Source organism: Equus asinus, chromosome 4 (assembly GCF_041296235.1).
Source record: "Equus asinus isolate D_3611 breed Donkey chromosome 4, EquAss-T2T_v2, whole genome shotgun sequence".
Classification (NCBI taxonomy): Eukaryota; Metazoa; Chordata; class Mammalia; order Perissodactyla; family Equidae; genus Equus; species Equus asinus.
Window position 1 is genome coordinate 80,773,572 of NC_091793.1, and position 20,290 is coordinate 80,793,861.

The 20,290-nt window shown below is 36.9% G+C and overlaps 1 protein-coding gene across 5 annotated transcripts in view; it reads left to right on the plus strand.

Annotated features, from left to right (window-relative positions):
- The window catches only part of THSD7B (thrombospondin type 1 domain containing 7B), a 799,570-nt gene that overhangs the window by 269,973 nt on the left and 509,307 nt on the right, over window positions 1-20,290 (plus strand). For all 5 annotated transcript variants that reach the window (XM_044768990.2, XM_044768984.2, XM_070507604.1 and 2 more), the window contains exon 3: window positions 10,107-10,917. In XM_044768990.2, coding sequence (XP_044624925.1) covers window positions 10,107-10,917 — 811 coding nt within the window. The remainder of the gene's footprint in view (window positions 1-10,106; window positions 10,918-20,290) is intronic.

Below are 20,290 nucleotides of genomic sequence, written 5' to 3' on the forward strand. Positions count from 1 at the left end.
CAGGGACTTTGTGGGGAGCCTGGCAAGAAGGGGCCCAAAAGAGTTGCAACAGAGAATAATGGGCATTACAAATAGAGTTGTAAAAAACCAATATTTAAGAATTCTATTGGGCATCACATTGGAGGTTTCTTTCTTTAAGCATAAGCTAAGGAAACACAGAGGAAACTTTTTTTTTTAACTTTACACCCATTTGTGCAAAACCCTCAACCCATTAATGTGCTGAGTTTCCAGTGGGAAATTACTCCTAATTATAATAAGACATGATTCTGCTTCTTACACTGCTATTTGTTCCAGCTTCAATAATGTACGATATTGATGGGAGGCTTACCATGTGCCAAGCACTGCATTGCTCCTGGGAATAGAGTGGTGAACAAAATCAACATGTTTCTGCCTTCATGAAGTTTAAAATCAAGTGGAATAGACAAGTCTTAAGTGATGAAGTATACAGTCAGATTTGTAATTGAAAAAGTGATGAATGCTTTGTAGATGAGTAAGGTAGTGTCAGAGCATATAGAAGAGTTCCCTAAGGAAATGACTTAAGATTTGAAGATCCAGTGGGAATTAAGTTGGGCCCTAGGAGGTAGAGCATGTGATTTGTTTTAAGGGACAGTTCATGTGGCCACCCAGCTATGGGAGGGAGCCTGGGGCATTGAAGGAACTGAAAGATGGCCCACATTACTGGAGAGTAATGAGTGAATGTGAGTGGCTGAGATGATCAGGATACTAAGGAAGTGGGATGGGGCCAGATCAGGTAGGCACTTGTAGGTCATATTAATAATTTTGGTGTTCTTTATTCTGAGAGGAATGGGAAGTTGCTGATGAAGTTTAGCCATGAAAATGACATACAGATGACATGCTGCACACAAAGTGGCACAAATTTGGATTATTAAAAGACATGTGTCTGCAATATGGAGAAAGAATTGATGTCAAGGGTGGAGTCAGGTGGGGCAGTAGATTCTGGAAGGTCAGACAGGAGGTTGCTTTTCTCTTTCATACAAGAAAAGGTGGTGGTTTGGACGAGCGTGGTGACAGTGGGGATGAAGAAACATGGACAGATTAGATTGATGTTTAGGAGGCAAAGCTGATGGGTGATTGGTTGGATATAATCTTGGTAAATAGAGTCCTCAGGATGTTCATTAGACTATATGGGGTAAACAGGTGTTTCTAGTTGTTTCGAGATAGAAAAAAATATATAGTGATTATGCCATGGTACTGCTGTTTCTCAGATATTTTTCAAATACAGTAACATGGAAACTATTTTTCAGACGACAAGAGTCGAGTCTCAGACAGTCTTGAAATTGCTCTTTCAAAACAGCAATAATTATTCCTTTGGAAAAAATTACATGAGCTAGATGTTCTGTCCACCAAAATGTGGTTTACGTTTTGTTCCCTCTCACTTGTTCATCGTGAATATCTGCTACTAGAAAGAGAGATGTGTCGAGAAGCAGATATACTCCATGTACCTATTAGAAAATTGAAGTCACTAAGAAAGAAAATATTATCTCAAAGTATGTTCTAGTGCAACTTTTATCCAGGCAAAATTAATTCTTGAGTTGCTTAATGGTAAATGAAATGGATGCCATTCCATCCTTTTGCTTTATATGTTTTTAAAGCCTCTGTGCGTAGTCCCAACATTTCTGCTTCTCCAGTGAGCCTCTAATAGATAGCAATAAACAAGGCCTCCTTTATCAAGCCCAACATGTATTGATTATTCACTGTAGAAATAGCACTTCATTCTATTTTTTCTTGGGCAGGGACACAGCTTAAAAATTTCAGCCTCCCAAGCACCCATTTGTGTTACACAAAAAGCAAACTGTTTCTGCTACACAGAAAGCAAACCGTTTTCTGACCCTCCTAAAGTATAGTCACTGCCTGGGTGGTCAATAAGCTATGGGAGAAAGTCCTTCAGAAGAACATGGTGTGGAATTTAGCTCTACCCTGTTTCTGGCTTGCTCTTCATTGCTTTTTCCATTTAACTGATACAAAACAGCTGAGTAAATGATTTTCTTCTGCCTCTCCAGGGAATCTAGAGGGCTTAGCTAAAGTATTTATTGTAAGTAAAGTCGGAGTTGAGTGGAGCCATATTTATGGCAGGAGAACTCCCCATAAATATCCTTTGACAGGTCTCAGGGCCCTTGGAGTTCTGGGGCCATCACTGAACCAGGCCATTGAGCTGGGACCAAGGCAGGGGCAAGGGGTTTAAGCGGAAGAGTGGTGGCAGGGCCCTGAGCCCCCCTCACGCCAGCTGCACTCAGAACAGACCCTCTTAGAAATATATTTTACCTAATGGGCATCGCAAAGCTTCATTTGCTCGAGAGATATAACAGCTAAAAATAGTTAGACTGCAGTTGTTGTGGAAAAGGTTTGGAGTCGATCGAACTGGAGAGTTCAGTGTCAGGGCTCCTGCGCTGTTTACCTTGAGCAAGTTCTTTGACCTCATGCTTCGATGGTCTCATCTGGCAAAGCAGAATAATATCAGTCGTGTACATATGGTATTGGGAAGATAGTAGGTGTTCAAAAAAAATGGCAGCCGTTATTGTTATTCCTATAGTTATTCCAGGGACACATAATTTTTTTTGTTGTTGTTTTTTGAGGAAGATTAGCCCTGAGCTAACTACTGCCAATCCTCTTTTTGCTGAGGAAGACTGGCCCTGAGCTAACATCTGTGCCCATCTTCCTCTACTTTATACATAGGACGCCTACCACAACATGGCTCTTCGCCAAGCGGTGCCATGTCCACACCCGGGATCTGAACCAGCGAACCCTGAGCCGCCGAGAAGCAGAACGTGCAAACTTAACCACTGCCCCACGGGGCTGGCCCCCAGGGACACATAATTTCTTATTGGTGTCTGAGGCTTCCTTTGTGTGCTAAAGCCCTGAACCTTGCTGACAAAAAATGTCCTTGATCAGTAGCTTAGTCCATGTTCTCAAGCATAGAAAGGCAGGAAGGATTCCATTTCACACAATAAATTGTGAAGGGCCTCTGGGAGCAGCTATCTGCTCCAGGTGCCAGTCCAGGAGACTAAAAATGTTCAGCATTGACAGGAGGTTCATTGCTTGTGTTATTTGTGTTTTAACATAATTTCGACTTGTCTGTTCTGTTCTTCGTCCCTTCCCTGCCCCACACCTTGGATTACAACCATTTATAGAGTCCTTATTCTTGCCTTGCAGTCCTAGAGTGTTATAATGGAAGCCAGTGTAATGCAGTGGAAAGACCACTGGACTGGGTGTCTGGAATGGAAATGTCAGTCCCCTTTCTGCTCCACTTGACTTTGTGAACTTGGGCAAGTCATTGAATTTGTCTCAGCTTCATTTCCTCCTCCAAAAACTGTGAGCTGTAAGATTATCTTTCCATTCCCACATTCTAGGTGGTTAGCCAGCTTTAGGTTTTAGTGATCTGCGAAGATCCACTTTGTGTTAGAATGCGGTGAAGTATGTGAGGTCTGAGATTTCCTTTTAGGCATCAGAATTTTTAGAATGTAGAGCTCAAACAAGAAACACTAATAAACAATTTTTATAAGGTGGTTTTCTGTCTCTGTGGTGTTTGCATTAGCTGATGAGTCTTTCAGATATATTTCTAATCTGCTTTGCTGTCGAGCTACTTTTAATGGATGTTCTGGCCACTGGCAACTAATAATTTTTAATCATAAATGATAAGTAACAGATGCAGTTTGCTTTTTAGTCAGAGATGTCTGTCCACAAAGATGAAATGGACTTAGAACATGCTGTTAGGTGTCAAACAAAAACACAACCATACAGAAAGAGCCAGGATGTTAGCCATACAGCTTATGCTTTCTTGAAGTATAAGCATTCGGTCCAAATGCTCTGTGGTGGTCTTGCATGGAATCATGAACTGTCTTCAATAGGAAATCTTTATACCTATGAAAATGAAGTTATATTGGGTAGCTCTTAACTATTGCTGTTAAATATTTCTAAAGAGAATTAATGGAATACTTTAGCACCCATATCCTTCAGGCCACAAATATGTGTTTTGAAAATAGCTTTAATATTAATAGAGGATGTTTTTGGTTCCTGTAAAAAGTGCAGTGGAGTTTTTTAATGAAATGCATTAGGTTTGAATTCCTTCTCATTTAACAATTTTTTCTATGGTTTTACACTTTCTATGTTATTTTTCTGTTGATATCCGATGCATGACTCACTAATGGATGTAGCTAATGAGCAGATTTTCTCTGAGAATTTAGAAAGTATTGGGTGGCTTTGTGCATCCCCTGCTTGTGGAGGTTATTAATTATCAGGATAGATTTAGAAATGTAAACCCGGAAACTATCATCTCCTTGGGCTTCCATCAGTGCACCTGCCTCCTGTGTTGCCTCCCATCTTCTGGTTTGCTGCTTTAGATATAATTAGCTCTGGGAAGCCAAAGCATTAAGATTGTTAATACTGTGTATAAAATAAGTGTAGATAGACCTGAAGGAGGGGCCAGATGTCCTATTCATGAGCAAACTGCCATTATATTTAGTGCACAGGTTTTGTGAGAGGTATTTAATGTCTCTTTCATTGTTATAATCTGAGTCTAATACACTACCTGCCAAGTGCTGGGTGATGGATAATTGTTATCTTAGTAAATGGCACTTTTCCTCATTCCTTGGGTTCTCTGATATATTTTAGAAAGTGCATTTTCTTAGATAATTGTCCACAATGTAATTGAAGTGCTACTTTAATTATTCTATGGTTGATGTGAAAGCTTTTTGAGAAGTGCAAGTTGCTACATAAATTTCAAGCTATTTCTTGGAGGTGAGGCATCTCATGGGTAAGCCAATATTGTTTGATATCATACTTTGTAATTGTGAGGTTTATGAGTGCTTTGGTATAGTAATTATCCACAAATAATTTGTTTAAGATACTAAAGCTCTGCATTGTCATTCATGTCATTCCTCAACCACCTTGCCTAAGTTAAAAATAAAGCACTGTCAGGATAATAAAAGCTGTGGTTGGAAAAATGAATAATAAAACAAACATCTCTTCCTATTGCAAGAATGGTATTAAATCAGAGTTGCTACCTCAAACAGTGGCAAGTACTGTGCAGAAGCTATGGACAGTGAGTTTATTCTCTATGTCCCCTAGAATTGCCCTTTTTCTTTGTTGTAGTCATCTTACTGAATACCACACCTAAAATTCAGGCATCCCACAGGTTGTCTTAAATGTGATGATTTAGATAGGGTGATACGTTCATCTAAACTAATCCAGTTAAGGGTAACTTAATTAAGAGAATAAAACTTGCCAGCACTTTCCTCCTTCTAGAGGCATATTACATTAGAGCAGTACTGTATTTGCACTTTCTGAAAAAACACGGGCAGAAAAAAAGAGGAATCACAGAGTCTGAAATTTGAATGTGACCTGAGAGTTCATCAGTGCTACCCTTCCACATCCAAATAATTTATTTCTAAAACGAAATTTTAACGTCTTACTTAAAGCTGATGTGACTTAAAATACTTAGCAGTTTATTCCAGAGTAACTGAGTTTGTCTCACAGAAAGCATAGTAAGTTGCAAGTGGATAATGTTTTTACATAATGTTGGTCCAGGTAAACAAGTACAGAATTACTATTCCTATGAAACCACTGAAATGTTTTCTGAGAATTGTAACACAGCATGTTGTAGTTTAGAGGCACGTTACATCAGTAATTAAACTTTTAATTCCTTAGTTGTTCTAAAGTTTGTCTTATTTTTGTTACTTGTTGCCTGTTTTCAACTAAGAAATATAAAATGATTAGTGTTGAAAAACATGGGCTTCTTATATGTTTCTTTAGACTATTTATCTCAGATATATATTCTGAATACAATCATCTGTTTTATTTATTGGTAAATTTAAAGGTTATAGTCTTTTTTCTTTATACAACTGCTCAAATTTTTAATATTGTCTTCTGTTTCTGAGTTTGGACAACGGATGTAAGATTTCTCAAACCACAGGTCACATTTTACTTCCATAGGCGTATTTTTTGAAACGGCAAAATCCCTCAGGCTGTGTGATTTTCACAAGTGTGTGTGTTTAAAGTTCATAGTCAAACAACTAAATAAATCATGGAACACATTTTCTCTCCGTGCCTGGGAAATGCAAATTATTACAGGTCAATTGCGGAGAGGTCCTGTCTCCCTCTCGTACATCTTGTTCGCAATTTGTTTTCCATTTATTCCAAGTGTACACAGTTCATTTTTGCATTTGCTTCTTATTTACATGTTTTTAAGTTGTCTGCAAAGTTTGCTTTAACATGAAGAGAAACTATTCCCCCTTGACTGGGCCTTCCTCAAAGTACTGACTGTTTATAAACATGCATGTGTCTAACTGTGCAAGAGCTGCTGTCCTAAACTTCCAGGGTCTGGAGGGGGAAATTATTGCTCACATACCGCCTTGATTACTTGGTCTACTCATATACAAAGGAATATTAACCAACAAAGAGGCAAGATCATAGCTAAGCTAGGAAACAGATCTGTCTTGCGGTGGGTCACACATACTAATGCATACCCTGGAAAAGGATCTTTTCAAACACAGGGCAAGAGCCCAAGCTTGGAGTCACACAGATCTGAAGTCCCACTGTAGTCTACCATGTAGTAGCTCTGTGACCTTAGGTGTGCTTTGTAACTTCTCTGAGCTTCCTTTTCCCCAACTGATAAAATGAGCATGCTAGCCCCACCTCACGGGACTATTGGAGAAACAGGAAGGGAGGAAGGAAGACACTTGGCAAAACACCAGTGGTGTACTATAAACCTGCTCTCGGTTTAAAAAGAAGAAAAAAAAAAGGCCTTATTTGCCTTGGTTTGTAGTGTTGTATAAATACTCCCACCATGGCTGATTTTAAACTGTGAATTATTTAACAACCATCTGGTAAAATTCCTGAATATTTAACAGTCCCCTGGTACCATCCAAGCCCAGCAGAATGTTGTTAGTCCTCAATAAATGGTAGTAATTATTTCTTAATAGTTATATTTTGTCTTCCATTGATCTAGGAAAGCTTACTATTTGGTAAAAGTTCTGTATAGATGGAGGATGTGAAAGCTAAGGAAAGAATAGTAATTTATAAGGCTTAAAATATTAGTGACTTTAAATAACAAAAAAGAGCTACCTTAATTTTGAAAGTAGGTGAAAAACATAAAAAGAAGAAAACAACATTTTCATAATAAGAAAATATGTTAGTCAAATGTTTTAAAAGTAAGAGTAAGGGTCACTTTGTAAGATGTTCTAGATGAATTAAATTTAATATTAACTTTTTCAGGATTGGTTTGAACTAGCTTGACTTTTCTGGTCTTAGTTTCTTTAATCCACATAAAAAAATCTTAAGTGGAAAACTGTGTATTTTATGCCCAACCATGTAGAGATAAACTGACAGCCATTACTTTAAAACCCAGTGATTTATAAAAAAGCTTTCTTTAATTTTATCCAGTAACTATTTTATATCGTTCAAGACTGATTTCAGATTTTAAAAGTTGGCTGCAATCATGTATTTTTTTGAAATGTTCCTTTACTGAGTAACCATGGTTATTTGGTTTTTTTGTAATAGTAAAAACTTGCGCGGATATTCTGACATGATGGACAAGGGCTGGCACACTTAAACGGAAACTGCTTCAGAACATCTGGACATGTGAAGCCTGCAAAGAGCTTTCATGTAACAGTAAACATTTCAGTTTACCAAGTACAAAATTGTGGGTGATCTAGGAAGAAATCACCAGAATTGAGCGTCATTGATTAAATTAGCTTATGCTGAGAGCACCGCTTTTTTTCCATGTGCATTTTCTGTACCATGAGCAGTCAGTGCTGGGACAACATGCCTGGGCAGGTGGGTAAACGTAAGGGTATTTTGGTGAGCAAGAGCTGACTTACTCCCGTGAAACTCCTCTGTCCATACAGCAAGAGGAATCTCTGGTATGTGAGCACTGAAAGGAGCCAAGCGTATTTTCTGTGTTAATCTTGCTCGCAACGTGACGGAAGTAATTGGCAGTGTAGCCTAACATGATATTGCCTAGAACTCCACTTTTACATACAGAACAGGGCTGTGAGGAAGAACTGGGATGACAGTGTATGTTAAAATCCAAAAACTGTCATCCTGCTGAAGTGAAAGGTACAGGTTTCCCTCACTATCTGAAAGTAGAGTGTTCCTATGAAACCTGTTGAAAAATGAATTGGCATAAAGTGAAGAAGCAATTACCATTAATTTATATGGGAAACATTTTTGAGTGTTCCCAGACTCAACAAATAACCTACTAAATCATATCATGTAATTCATAAAACCTAAAATAGCACTAACATGCAGTAGAAGCAGGAATGGTATGAGTACAAGCCTATATAAAGTAGAAATAATGTATATACCATATAGATTCACTTAGCAGAATCGGGAAGCCAGCAGGCACACTGGAGGCTAAGAGGTGATGGTGGTGATGCTGGTGGTATGCTGAGTCATCAGAGATTGGGGCGGGAGGAGGCGCAGGAGACTTGCGTGTAGGAGAGCAAGGAAGATGGTCATCTATTAACATCTCATCTCACTATGTCTGAATCCATCAGTTCAGGCAGGTCACTGAGGTCCACACCTTCTTCCATGTCTGCCTGCCTCAATGTTGAAGCTCGAGGTTCATCATCTACTGTGGCCCATGTGGCTGATGTGGAAGGCTTGAAATACGACAGGCTCACTGCAAAACAAATGCTAAATGCTGTTTTTGCTTTTTCTCATAAAAGTGAAAATCCTCTTTGGATTTCTTTCGGTTAGTGAAAACGTGCAAATGTTGGTCTTTCGTAAAAGCAAAGTGGTGTAAAGCAAACTTCCGGATAGTGGGGCAATCCTGTACTCATTGTAGCATGTGGCCCCAAATGCAAGTACCTGTTTCTCTGGGGATGCATGTGTCTCTTTCTAAATGCACATGACTGTGGACATATTTACTGTTTCTAGAAATGTAATGGATGCACGTGAAAATATATTCCACGAAGTAATTAAATGGCATTCTGAGGGTTTGATCAGATTCGGAGAAAGAGAGGGAGAATGTACTTTCTCTTACCTGTGTAAATTAACACGCTTCTCAGTGCGTGAGTTGCCTTTATGATCATCACCATTTTGTATAGGGGAAAAGGTTAAATGGTTAAGCTGATATGCTTTTTTCAGTTTCATATTACATAAGTAAAGTCAAAGGGTGGAAACGATTTTTTTTTTTCCATTGACACAAAATGTGATTACTCGCTGTCCTTGTGAAAAGATAGATGATCAGCCTTCCGGATAAGGCTGGCTGGTATGTCTATAGATTAGATGCAAAAAAATGTGAGAAGCATCAATGGGCAGCTCTTTCAACTGTCCATTTCTTGGACTCTTTCCCACAATAACTAATTCATTCATTAAAAGATTTGGCATGTTACAAGCTAATTTGGAATCTTTACCTGGAGTTGATACCCATAAGAAATGAAAATGGTTATATTTCAAGGATCCTAGGGGCAGAATTCCCATAGGCAAGTCAGTGCTGCTGCTGTTTTTTTTTTTTTTTTTTTATGCAATTCATTCTGCAAGCAAAAACCAAAACTGAGGACAACTATTTAGAAAATGAAAATATATTTAGGGTATTTTGGCAGATTATATTTTTAAACATATTTCCCTTCTGAGCTGAAGGGTTGGAAACAAGAAAAATCCTATTTTATTAAAATCCTGGATTTAGGGCTTTTCTTTTAGATGAAACTCTGCCTAACAAGAAAATATTAATATTGAGATAGATATGTAGGCTTTGGAACATAATAATTATAATGATACCAATCATTTATTAAGTGTGTATTGTCTACTTGGCACCACATTATCTCATTGATCCTCAGAACAACTCTACAAGTCAGTGATTTTATTATTTTCTCCCTTATGTAGGAAAGGCAACTAAGGGCTAGAAATTTGAAGTAATTTCATCCAAGTTTACTTTACTGTAAGAGATGGAATGGGGATTTCAATGGAGGAAAACTCATGTAGAATTTACATTCTTAACCACTAAATTGTGTTTTTCATCAAAATTCATAATTTCATACATGTTGTGTTGGAAAGTGTCAAAGTCGAGTGCAAATTGACCCCTGTTTTCGTGTGGATGGTGGCATGGAATCTCTGAATGATTGAAACCCTTGTTTCTCTGCCCGTAGGCCCCTGGGGAAGGTGTACAGGCGACTGCGGGCCAGGAGGAGTCCAGAGTCGTGCACTGTGGTGTTTCCACTTTGAGGGGTGGACAAGTCACCTGTCTAACTGTGATGAGAACAACAGGCCTCCGAAGGAAAGAAGTTGCTTCCGAGTCTGTGACTGGCACAGCGACCTCTTCCAGTGGGAGGTTTCTGACTGGCACCACTGTATGCTTGTTCCTTCTGCCCTTGGCCAAACCAAACCTCGGACTGCAGAGTGTGTGACGGCTCAGCATGGACTACAGCACCGGACCGTGCACTGTATTCAGAAGTTGAACAGAACCATGGTTGTAAATGAAATCTGTGAACACTTTGCCCCCCAGCCCCCCACAGAACAAGCTTGCCTCATCCCTTGCCCCCGGGATTGTGTTGTATCTGAGTTCTCAGAATGGTCCAAGTGTAGCAAGGGATGTGGGAAGCAATTGCAGCACAGAACTCGCACGGCCATTGCTCCCCCTCTCTACGGAGGTTCGCCATGTCCCAATCTGACTGAGTCAAGAGCCTGTGACACTCCCATTTCCTGTCCTCTTGGAGAAGAGGAATATACTTTTAGCCTTAAAGTTGGACCATGGAGTAAATGTAGACTGCCTCATCTTAAAGAATTTAACCTAAGCGGAAGAACTGTTCTGGATTTTAGCTCTGATTCAAAGGAACGAGTCACCTTTAGACATCAAAGTTACAAGTCACATCACCATTCCAAGCCCTGGGACATAGAGATAGGTTATCAAACCCGGCAGGTTTGGTGCACAAGAAGTGATGGAAAAAATGCGATGTTAAGGTAGGAGGCCTTCAGCGTTTATATCTTTGATTCACCCAAATATTTTACAGGACAATTATATAACGTTTCTTTATGATTTTCTGCAAAGGGAAAATTGTCCTCCGGTTTGGGATTTGGGGTTTTAGAAGTTTCATTTGAGAAGTTTTCAATTTCAGTTGTAAAAATTTCAATGTCTACACCAGGCAATGCTCTGAATTCTAGCATAATTAGCAGTACAACTATGTAGGTAAGTCATATATTTCCAGATTTTATCAAGACATCAACCAGTTGAAAAAAATAGGTCTTTTGATAATATAGTAATAAAAGACTGAGCCTTTTATTATAATGATAAAAAAACCAGTTCCCTCTCAAATTTGAGATGTAAATTATGTAAGTATTTATCATTTTCATAATGCATGTTTTTTAAAGTTATTTTTGCTTACTTTTGTTTTCATGATTAAGAGGATTCTTTTACATCTGAGTTGTAGGTTTTTTACAGCAGTAATAATACGAATAAGTTAATCTAAGAATGCTTTCTTTGGCATTGATTTGATAAAAATATTAACTTGCAAAGCAATAATTAGGATTACAACCCTATAGAGACAATAGACTAAAACTTTTGAAAGCAATAGTTTAGGCTTAAAACTTATTTGTGACTGGGGGCCAGCCCAGTGGCAAAGTGGTTAAGTTTGTATGCTCTGCTTTGGCAGCCCAGGGTTTGCCGGTTCAGATCCTGGGCACAGACCTGCTTACTGCTTATCAAGCCATGCTGAGGCAGCGTCCTGCATATAAAATAGAGGAAGATGGGCATGAATGTTAGGTCAGGGCCAATCTTCCTCAGCAAAAAGAGGAGGCTTGGCGGTGGATGTTGGCTCAGGGCTAATCTTCCTAAAAAAAAAAAAAAAAAGATTTGTAATTGTTTTACTTTTAATTGTTTACTTTAAATTGTATAAAACCTCATAATGTAAGCTCATAGAAATATGTTGAAAGTAGTATTTGTTTAATTTTCCCCCAGAAGATCTTAAATGGAAGTGCTGGTATGTTACAAAGTTTCTTCTAAATTAAGATACCTTCAATAGTACTTAAATTACCAAACAATAAAACACTCATCTCTAGAATTAATCATTATCATCAGTTACTGTTTTCTTGGGATCTAAGCTGGCTGGGAAAAGCTTAAAAGATTACTTCTGCTATTCAAGAACAAAGTAATGTGATGATGTGATGACTGTTTTTTTTTTATTTGACTTCACAAATGAGCCTATTTTATCTTTGATGCTTCATTTTGATTTATGCCGTATACAACTGGCAAGTCCATTGAAGAGTGATTTTCTGACTTTCGTGGCCTGCCTCTGTGAAGCCCAAAAGATTAAGCTGATGATTTGGGTGATTATGGTTTGAATGTGTATGGAAGATTCTGTAAAAATATTGTTTCCTTAATATTCCATATTGGATATTACATGGAATGTTTTCACTTTTAGTTTGCTTGTTTTTACCATGTTCAGATTTTTAACTCACAGACCTTATTTTTTAGAGCAGTTTTAGGTTTACAGAGAAACTGAGCAGAAAATACAGAGTTCCCATACCCCTTCTCATCTGTCCCCCTTCACACATACACGATTTCATACGTACATCTTGCATTAGTCTAGTACATTTGTTAAAATGGATAAGTCAATATTGATATATTACTATAGTGCATAGTTTACGTTAGCATTCACTCTTTGTGTTGTACATTGGGTGGGTTTGGACAAATGTATAATGACTTGTATCCACCATTACTATAGCATACAGAATAGGTTCACTGTCCTAAAAGTCTTCTGTGCTCCACCTATTGACCCCACCCTTCCTCTTCTGAAACCTCTGGCAACCGGTGATCTTTTTACTGTCTCCATAGTTTAGCCTTTTCCAGAATGTTATGTAGTTGGAGCAATACAGTATATAGCCTTTCCTAATTGGCTTATTTCAGTTAGCAATATGCATTTAAAATTCCTCCATGTCTATGCGTGGCTTGATGGCTGAGTTCTTTTTATGACTTAATAGTATCCCATTGTCTGGATGCACCACAGTTCGTTTATCCATTCACCTACTGAAGGACATCTTGATTGCTTCCAAGTTTTGGCAATTATAAGTAAAGCTACTATAAGCATTCATGTGCAGATTTTTATGTGTACGTATGTTTTCAACTCATTTGGGTAAATACAAATGGGCACAGTTCCTGGATATTATGGTAAGAGTATGCTTTGTTTTATATGAAATTGCCAGACTGTCTTCCAAAGTGGCTGCATCATTTTTCATTCCCACCAGCAATGAATAAGAGTTCCTATTGCTTCACTTCCTGACCAGCATTTGGTGTCATCAGTGTTGTGGATTTTAGACATTTTATTAGGTGTGTAGTGGTATCTTGTTTTAATTTGCAGTTCCTTGATGGCATATGATGTTCAGCATCTTTTGATATACTTATTTGCCATCTGTGTATCTTCCTTGGTGAGGTATCTCTTCAGATCTTTTGCCTATTTGTTGTCATTTTTTTCCTTGTTGTTGAGTTTTAAGAGTTCTTTGTATATTTTGAATACCAGTCCTTTATCAGGTGTGTGTTTTGAAAATCTTTTCTTCTAGTCTGTGCCCTATATTTCCATTCCCTTAACAGTGTCTTTCACAGAGAAGAAGTTTTTTAAGTTAATGAAGTCTAATTTATCAATATTTCTTTCATGGATCATTCTTTGGTGTTACATCTTAAAAAAAAAATCAGCAAATCCAAGGTGAACAAGATTTTTCTCCTATGTTATCTTCCAGGAGTTTTACCGTTTTGCGTTCTACATTTAGGTCTGTGATTCATTTGGAGTTAGTTTTTAGGGAAGATATAAAGTCTGTGCTTGGATTCATTTTTTTAAATGTGCCTGCCCAGTTATTCTAGCAGCATTTGTGAAAAAGACTATCCTTTCTCCTTTGAGTTACCTCTGCTCCTTTGTCAAAGATCAGTTGACTCTATTTGTGTGGCTCTATTTCTGGGCTCTCTATCTTGATTCCATTATCTGTTTATCTATGCTTTGCCAATTACACAGTCTTAAATACTGAACCTTTATATTAAGTCTTGAAGTTGGCTGGTGTTAGTCGTCTGAATTTGTTCTTTTTTAATGTTGTGTTGTCTGTTCTGGGTTGTTTGTCTTTCCATATAAACTTTAGAATCAGTTTGTTGATATCTACAAAACAATTTTCCAGGATTGTTTTTGGGATTGCTTGTAATGTATCGATCATTTGGGAAGAACTAAAGTCTATATAATATTGAGTCTTCCTATCTTTGAACACGGGATATCTGTCCATTTATGTAAATCTTCTTAGATTTCTTTCAGCAGAATTTTATACTTTTTCTCACATAGATCTTGTGCATATTTTGTTCAATTGACACGTATTTCATATATTTTTGATGCTAATATAAATGTATTGTGTTTTTAATTTCAAATTCCAGTTTTTCATTGCTGGTATAGCAGAAAGCAGCCAACTTTTGTATATTAACCTTTTATCCTGCAACCTTGTTATAATTGCTTGTTAGTTCCAGAAGGTTTTTACTGTTCTTGTTCTTGCTGTTAATTCTTTGGGATTATCTATGTAGAACAAGCATATCATTTACAAACAAAGACAGTTTTATTTCTTCCTTTCCAATCTGTACACCTTTTATTTCCTTTTCTTGTCTCATTGAATTATCTAGAACTTCCAGTATGATATCAAATAGGAGTGGTGACAAGGGACATCCTTGCCTTTTTCCTGATCTTAGCAGGAAAACATCTGGTTTCTTACCATTAAGTATGACATTAACTGTAGTTTTTTTGTGGATGTTCTTTATCAAGTTGAAGTCCCACTCTGTTCCTAATTGCTGAGAATTTTTATTGTGCATAGGTGCTGGTTTTTGTCACGTGCTTTTCCTGCATGTTTAGACATGATTATTTGATTTTTCTTCTTAGTCTGTTGATACAATAGATTGCATTAATTGATTTTTGAATGTTGAACCAGCTTTGCATACCTGGAATAAATTACACTTGATTATGGTGTATTATTCTTTTTATATGTTGCTGGATATTATTTACTAATATTTTCTTGAGAATTTTTGCATACATGTTCATGAGAGCTGTTGGTCTTAGCTTTCCTTTCTTGTAATGTCTTTGTCTGGTTTTGGTATCAGGGTAATACTGGCCTCACAGAATGAATTGGGAAGTATTTCCTCTCCTTTGATTTTCTGAAATAGATTGTAGAAAATTGGCATATTATTTTCCTTGAATGTTTGGTAGAATTCAACAGTAGACCCATTTGGGCCTGGTGCTTTCTCTTTTCACAAGTTATTAATTGTTGATTCAATTTCTTTAACAGATATATACCTATTCAGATTATAGGTTTCTCCTTGTGTCAGTTTTAGCTGATTGTGTCTTTTAAGGAATTGGTACTTTTATCTAAGTTAACAAATATGTGGGCTTAGATGTGTTCTTAATATTACTTTATTATGCTTTTAATGTGTATGGGATCATTATTGATAATCCCTTTCGCTACTGATATTAGTACTTTGTGTCTTCTCATTTTTTTTCTTAGTTAATCTGTCTAAAGGTTTATCAATTTTATCAAACTTTTTAAAGAAACAGCTTTTGGTTTCGGTTATTTTCTCTATTGATTTTCTGTTTCCGATTTTGTTGATTTCAACTCTAATTTTTATTATTTTTGTTATGCTTACTTTGGCTTTAATATGCTTTTCTTTTTCTAGTTTCCTAAGGTAGAGGCTTAGGTTATTGATTTTAGATATTTCTATTTTTCTAATACGTGAATTCAATTCTATAATTTTCCCTGTAAGCATTGATTTCACTGCATCCCACAAATTTTAATAAGTTGTATTTTCATTTTGATTTAATTCAAAATATTGTTTATTTCTCTTGAGATTTTGTCTTTGGCCCATGCTTTATTTAGAAGTGTGCTGTTTGATTTCCAAGTATTTGGGGATTCTCCAGCCATCATTCTGTTATTGATTTTTAGTTTAATTCTGTTGTGTCCTGAGAGCATACTGTGTATGATTTCTGTTCTTTTAGATTTCTTAAGGTGTGTTTTATGCCCAGAAATGTGCCCTGTCTTGGTGAATGTTCTGTGTAAGCTTGAGAAGAATGTGTATTCTGCTATTGTGGGATGAAATATTCTATAAATGTCTGTTACATCCAGTTGATTGATGATGCTGTTCAGTTCAACTAAATCCTTACTGATTTTCTGCCTGCTGAATCTGTCCATTACTGATAGAGGGGTGTTGAAGTCTCCAACTATAATACTGGATTCATCTATTCTTTGCAGTTCTATCAGTTTTTATCTCACATATGTTGATGCTCTGTTGTTAGGTGCATACAGATCAAGGATTGCTATGCCTTCTTGGAGAACTGACCCTTTATTGTTATGCAGTGCTTCACTTTATCTGTGATAATTTTCCTTGCTCTGAAATCTGCTTTGCCTGGAAGTAATGTAGTTACTCCAGCTTTCTTTCGATTACTGTTAGCATGGTATATCTTTGTCTATCCCTTTACTTTTTATTCTATCTTTATCTTTATATTTAAAGTGAGTTTCTTGTAGATAACATATAGTTGAATCTTATTTACCCTCTCTGACAGTCTCAGTCCTTTAGTTGGTATAGTTATATCATTGACATTTAAAATGATTATTTATGTAGTTGGATTAATATCTACCACATTTAGTATTGTTTTCCATTCATTGCTCTTGTTCTTTGTTTCACTTTTTGACTTCCGTTGTTTTTCCATCTCTCTAGTTTTAATTGAACATTTTCTGGTATGCCATTTTGTTTCCTCTTTTAGCATATCAGTGGTTTCAGTGGTTACCCTAGACTTTGCAATGTAAATTTACAACTAATCCAAGTCCACTCTCAAATAAGACTATACTACTTCACACCTAGTGCAAGTACTTTCTAAGAGTATTCACAATCTCTTTATCCCGTCCCTTATTATATTGTTGTCATTAATTTCACTTACTTATAACCTATGATCACTGAATACACTGTTGTTATAATTTTGAACAAATTATTATCTATTAGATCAATTAAGAATAAGAAAAATAAAATATTTTATTTTACCTTCATTTATTCCTTCTCCAAAAATTCAAAGAAGAATTATACTTTTGGAGATCCAAGTTTCTGATCTATATCATTTTCTTCTCTCTGAAGAACTTCTTTTAACATTTCTTTCAAGGCAGGTCAACTGCTAACAAATTCCCTCAATGTTTGTTTGCAAAAGTCTTTGTTTCTCCACTTTTGAAAGCTAATCACTGGATGTAGAATTTAGATTGGTGGAATTTTTTTTTTAACAATCCACTCTTTTTGCTCGAATGGTTTCTGAAAAGAAATCTGATGTAATTCTTATTTTTGCTCCTCTATAGGTAAGGTGTTTCTCCACACCCACTTCTTGTCCATAGCTTCTTTTCAAGATTTTCTCTTTGTCATTGATTTTATACAGTTTAAATATCGTATGCCCAAGTGTATTTTTACTTTTTTATTTATTTATCCTGTGTTTGATGTTCCCTGAGCTTCTTGGATCTGTGGTTTGGTTGTCTGTCATTAATTTTGGAAAATTCTTACTCATAATTACTTCAAACATTTCCTCTGTTCCTTTTTCTTTTTCTCTTCTTTCTGGTATTCCCATTACATGGATGTTACACCATTTGTGGTTGTCCTATAGTTCTTGGATATTCTGTTATGTCTTTCTCATTTCCTTTGTTTCTCTAAGTTTGTAAGTTTTTATTAACATTTTTTCAAGCTCGGAAATTCTTTCTTTGCCTCTGTCGGTCTATTGATGAGTCCTCAAAGGTCATTCTTCATTTCTGTTTCAGTGTTTATTTCTATTATTTCCTTTTGATTCTTTCAGAGATTTCCATCTCTCTGCTCATAGTATTCATCTTTGGTTCCATATTCTCTATTGAGCATTCTAGCGTGTTAATCACAGTTGTTTCAAATTCCCATGTGACAATGCCAAAATTTTTGCTGTATCTAAGTCTGAATTTGTTGCTTGCTCTGTCTTTTCAAACTGTGTATTTTGTCTTTTAGTATGCCTTGTATTCTTTTGTTTAAAGCTAGACATGATGTACTAGGTAAAAGGAACTGATATAAATAGGCTTTTAGTTTAAGGTATTATATTTATCTTGATAAGAGTTAGGCTGTGTTTGCTGTAGGTATAGGTATAAAAGGCTAAAATTTTCCCTGGTGTCCTTATTATTTTTTTTTTTTTTAATTTTTTCTCTGCCTTCACTATTGTCATTGGGTTTCCTTAGAGAATTCTTCCTAAATAAGCTCTGGGACATGAAGTTCTTTCGGTTGTAGTCCCCTGTTATTATGCAGGGGTCTTATTGCTGATATGCTAAGTTTTCAGGAGAAGGAAAGCATTTTATTATCCTATGATTAGGACTCAATCTTTTATTGAACTTGTGCCCCTGGGATATGCCCTTCACAAATGCTTCTCAGTCCTTCTTCCCCACTGAGGTAATACAGGAAGGTTAGAGGGGGCTGGAATTGGGTAAGCTAGGTTTTGGTAAAATCCCAATTGGTTTAAGCTTTGGTAAAGTAGTTTCCTTTGAGGGCAGTCCTTTTTAAGAAGAATTCTTTGGGTATATTTCAAAATGGCTGCTTTTCCCATCCTCCTGTTGGAAGCATAAGATTTTTCTCTTCACTGTGAGAACCAGTAGGACTTCTGGGGGTGGAACTCATGAAAATGTGGGATCTCTACTAGGACAGGGCCCCTTGGAGTTTTTAATTAAAACGCTTGTCTAGGGGCTGGCCTGGTGGTGTAGTGGTTAAATTCATATGCCCTGCTTCAGTGTCCCAGGGTTTGCAGGTTCGGATCCTGGACAGGGACCTACACTGCTCATCAAGCCATGCTGTGGGGGCATCTCACATAGAAGAACTAGAAGGACTTACACCTAGGAGATACAACTATGTACTGGGACTTTGGGGAGGAAAACATAAGAGGAAGATCGGCAACAGATGTTAGCTCAGGCCCAATCCTAAAAAAAAAAAAGAGAAAAAACAGCTTGTCTACACTGAACCACCAGTAATTGATCAACCACAGTTTAAGTTTTCCTACCCTGGTACTGGATCCAGTGGCAGTTTCTGCTCCTGGGGTCTCCTGCAGTAATTTGTATCCACCTGTCTCTCTAATTTTGGGGGCCGCCATTTTCCCTGTGAGTACAATTCTCTGATGGCCCTAAGAAAACTTGTTGTTTTTCAGTTTGCTCAGACATTTTCTTGTTGTGAGAACTGCAACGATACCTTTCAACCTGGAATGGAAACCAGAAGTCAGCATATTCTCTTTTGAGTTCTAGGCAGCATATTGAATCAAAACAACTTTTTTAAACATTATGCCATGAGATCTATACTATTCATTCCATTTCATCATCAAAGCATTATGAAATGACTCATATACTATCATGAAATGCTTAAGTTACTAGGAAAACATGGTGTTCAGTGGGGACATTTTTGTTTCTTTACCTTCCACTGCAACAGACAAAAACATTACCCTTGACAGCTTGAGGTCATGTTGTGGACAATGTTGTCTCATTTCTATCCAATATGGTAAACTATGTGGGCACAGTCCACCAGGATTTTTGCTAAAAAGGCTCAAATCCATGTCTGAAAAGTGTACATTTTCCTTTTTGTGGATCTGATACATTCAAGAAAGCATTGGCTTTTTTGTATCTATTGACTTGTAGGATAAACTTTGTTTCCCTTAATTGGTAAAAATTTTCCTTTGGTTCAGATCCCTTTTACTCTGTACTTATGTCCACCTTTAGATCACTTTCCTTTTGGTAGACTCTGTGAGACTCTAGGACAAGTGGCATTTTGTTTCCTCTGTTTTGATTGTGTCAGTGGCTGGTTGTCATATCATTAAGAATAGGAGGATCCTGTCTTTACTTCCACAGTGCAAGTTCCTGCTTGTGCCTTGCTGGAAAGTCACTTTCTCAGTCTAGAACACCACAGAGCTTTAATGAATGTGCTTTAGTAGCTCTCCCATTGATTACTGTAACTTTTAATAATCACCTCAAGCAATTTTCCCTTCACAGTTATATTTGCAATGTGGTAGGCTATTGTATTACTCTTGGTACCACTCTGTTCCCTCATCATTGATTTGCCTATTGGGTTTAAAGATCGTTTGTTTTTAATTGTCTCATTGCATATCCTATTTTTTCTCTTTTGTTTTGACAGGAGTTTCTCTGAGGTTCCATAATTACATTTTAAAATAGCTGTCCTACAGCCTGTTCATCATTCTTTCTCAGATATCAGTGATGCTGTTATTGAATTTTTATAATATTAACTTAATGAAATCAAGTAGTCTTGTATATTCAGTTTTTGTTTCTGTGTCATTTTGTTTCTTTTCTT